The 3,014-nt window shown below is 49.2% G+C and overlaps 1 protein-coding gene across 1 annotated transcript in view; it reads left to right on the top strand.

Annotated features, from left to right (window-relative positions):
- Positions 1 to 3,014, top strand: part of LOC108286038 (sodium/potassium-transporting ATPase subunit alpha-4) — a 42,014-nt gene that overhangs the window by 24,509 nt on the left and 14,491 nt on the right. The window contains exons 11-12 of the mRNA XM_017503640.2: positions 533 to 722; positions 1,186 to 1,358. Of these exons, the coding sequence (XP_017359129.1) occupies positions 533 to 722; positions 1,186 to 1,358 (363 nt within the window). The remainder of the gene's footprint in view (positions 1 to 532; positions 723 to 1,185; positions 1,359 to 3,014) is intronic.

Here is a 3,014-nt window from a genome sequence, read left to right as displayed (position 1 = left end):
ACTGGGATTACAGACGCATGCCACGATGTCCAGCTAATTTTTGTATTTTTAGTAGAGACGGTGTTTCACCACGTTGGCCAGGCTGGTCTTGAACCCCTGACCTCAAGCAATCCACCCGCCTCTGCCTCCCAAAGTGCTGGGATTACAGGCGTGAGCCACCATGCCTCGGACTCTTTTTCTTTCCTGTCTACTCTTTTCTTTCTTTGGCAGCCCCACTATTTCTGCTTTCTCGCCATCCAGTTGGCAAAGATGCAGAGGGAAAATGAGAGTGCCTTGCTCTGCCCCCAGGGAGCTTCCGGCCGAGAAAATAATAGAGATGCCTGAGCAAATGATAACAGGCTGCAGTTTCCTAGAAAAAGGAGGAGGGGCTGGGCTCAGCCTGGGGCAAGGTGTGACTGGGGAGGGGAAGGGACAAAAGAAATGGGGGTGTGAAACACGTTGTCTTTTTACCTTTGAAATCTTCCCCCTTCTTTTTGCCCCTGATCCTTGGGCTCTCCTCCTGTCCCATCAGTGCTCCCTCTGCTCTCTCTAGATGTCCATCCACTTTCGGGAGGACAGCTCCCAGACCCACGTGCTGATGATGAAGGGTGCTCCGGAGAGGATCTTGGAGTTTTGTTCTACCTTTCTTCTGCATGGGCAGGAATATTCGATGGACAATGAACTAAAGGAAGACTTCCAAAATGCCTATTTAGAACTGGGAGGTCTTGGGGAACGTGTGTTAGGTGAGGAGCTGTGGGAGGAGTTTTTTTTGTTTTTTTGTTTTTTTTTGAGACATAGCCTTGCTCTGTTGCCAGGCGCCAGGCTGGAGCGCAGTGGCACAATCTCGGCTCACTGCAACCTCCGCCTCCTGGGTTCAGGCAGTTCTCCTGCCTCAGCCACCTGAGTAGCTGGGACTACAGGCACATGCCACCACACCCAGCTAATTTTTGTATTTTTAGTAGAGACGGGGTTTCACCATGTTGACCAGGATTGTCTCAATCTCTTGACCTGGTGATCCGCCCGCCTCGGCCTCCCAAAGTGCCAGGATTACAGGCTTGAGCCACTGCGCCCGGCCCATGTGGGAGAAGTTTTTTAAAAAATGACATCAAAATGGTTATTATCGGTGAGGTGAAAAATCAAGAATGTAAGCAGATAGGAATGTAGAGTGCTGGATGACTACTGATCCCTCCCCCTGTCTCTCTCTAGGCTTCTGCTTCTTGAATCTGCCTAGCAGCTTCTCCAAGGGATTCCCGTTTAACACAGATGAAATAAATTTTCCCATGGATAACCTTTGTTTCGTGGGCCTCATATCCATGATTGACCCTCCCCGAACTACAGTGCCTGACGCTGTGAACAAGTGTCGTAGTGCAGGAATCAAGGTAAATACTGGCCCAGCCCAGGAGCCCCCGCCACCTGTCATGAGTTGGAGCATGTACTAGAAAGCCTTGCACAGAGTAGATGCTTCATAATCTTAGTTTAGGCTGGGCGCAGTGGCTCACCCCTGTAATCCCAGCACTTTGGGAGGCTGAGGCGGGTGGATCATGAGATCAGTTCAAGACCAGCCTGGCCAATACGGTGAAACCCCATCTCTACTAAAAATACAAAAATTAGCCAGGCGTGGTGACACACGCCTGTAGCCCCAGCTACTCTGGAGGCTGAGGCAGGAGAATCGCTTAAATCCAGGAGGTGGAGGTTGCCATGAGCCAAGATCACACCACTGCACTCCAGCCTGGGCAACAAAGCAAGACTCCATCTCAAATAATAATAATCATCATCTTAGTTTAATTGAGCCTATTTCTGTTTCCTTGGGCCTATGATTTTTACTTAATAGTAAGTCTCCTCTCTAGTTAGAATTCTTCTTGCCTCGAACATTAGAATCACCAGGGAGGCTTTAAATATTGGATGTCTAGGACACACCCCAGACCAATTTAATTAGAAACTCTGAGGATAGAATCCTGGAGCCTATATTTTTAAAAACATTCCTGGAGATTCCGATGAGCAGAGAAGTTTGAGAACCAGTGTCCAGCACAGTGCTTCTCAGACCAACCTGCATGCGTGAGGATCCCTCAGGGAGTATTTTGAAATGCAGATCTGGATTCAGAAGGTCCCAGGAAACCTGAGAGACTGCATTTTTTAAAGAGCTCTCAGGCAATGCTGTCGCTGCTGGTCTGCAGACCACACTAGGAACAGCAAAGTGCTAGATGATGTGGTGTAAATGTGCTGCCAAGGTGGGTGGTAAAAGGGTGAGGCTAGGAGGGCTGGGGCTCTGGACCAGGCAATAGTGAGAATGAGATACAGCTAGTGCTTGACTTATGACCACGATTGGGACCGGCAGACCGGTCATAACACGATTTTGTCGTAAGTTGAGTAGGCTATACGTACAGTTGAAATGGTGCACGCGGAGATGGTAGTGCTGCCGGAAGCTGCTCCGCACTGTCGTATGCCCAGCTGGGCAACGTTTGCGCTGCCAGACGCAGAGCAGTCGTGGCTAGCGATTGTGGTCGTAAAGTCGAATGGTCGTAAGTTGCATAGGTCGTAAGTCGATCAATACCTGTATTGAGAGCTGAGGGATCTTCGATGGGTGTGAGCAGCTGCCCTGAGAGGTACACGTCCAGGTGTAAATCTGGAAACCAAACATCAATCAGACTAAGAGTGAAGTTCAGCATCAGAGCAAATGCAGAGGGAGAAAATCCTCTTTGGTCAGGCTGGACCTTGACCTTCATGGGACGGCAGCAATAGAATTCTTCAGATTCTGAGATGTTGTGTGTCCCATGTTTCCTGGGTCAAATTCTTCATTTGTTTTGTTGTTGTTGTTTTGTTTTGAGACAGTCTCGCTCTTGTTGCCTAGGCTGGAATGCAGTGGTGCGACCTCAGCTCACCTCAACCTCTGCCTCCCAGGTTCAAGCGATTCTCCTGCCTCAGCCTCCTGAGTAGCAGGGACTACAGGCATGCGCCACCACACCCAGCTAATTTTGTATTTTTAGTAGAGACGGGGTTTCACCATGTTGGTCAGGCTGGTCTTTTTTTTTTTTTTT

Source organism: Cebus imitator, unplaced genomic scaffold (assembly GCF_001604975.1).
Source record: "Cebus imitator isolate Cc_AM_T3 unplaced genomic scaffold, Cebus_imitator-1.0 Scaffold313, whole genome shotgun sequence".
NCBI classification, from domain to species: Eukaryota; Metazoa; Chordata; class Mammalia; order Primates; family Cebidae; genus Cebus; species Cebus imitator.
Note: the sequence above shows the minus strand (reverse complement) of the source record. Positions and strands in the feature narration are given on the sequence as shown.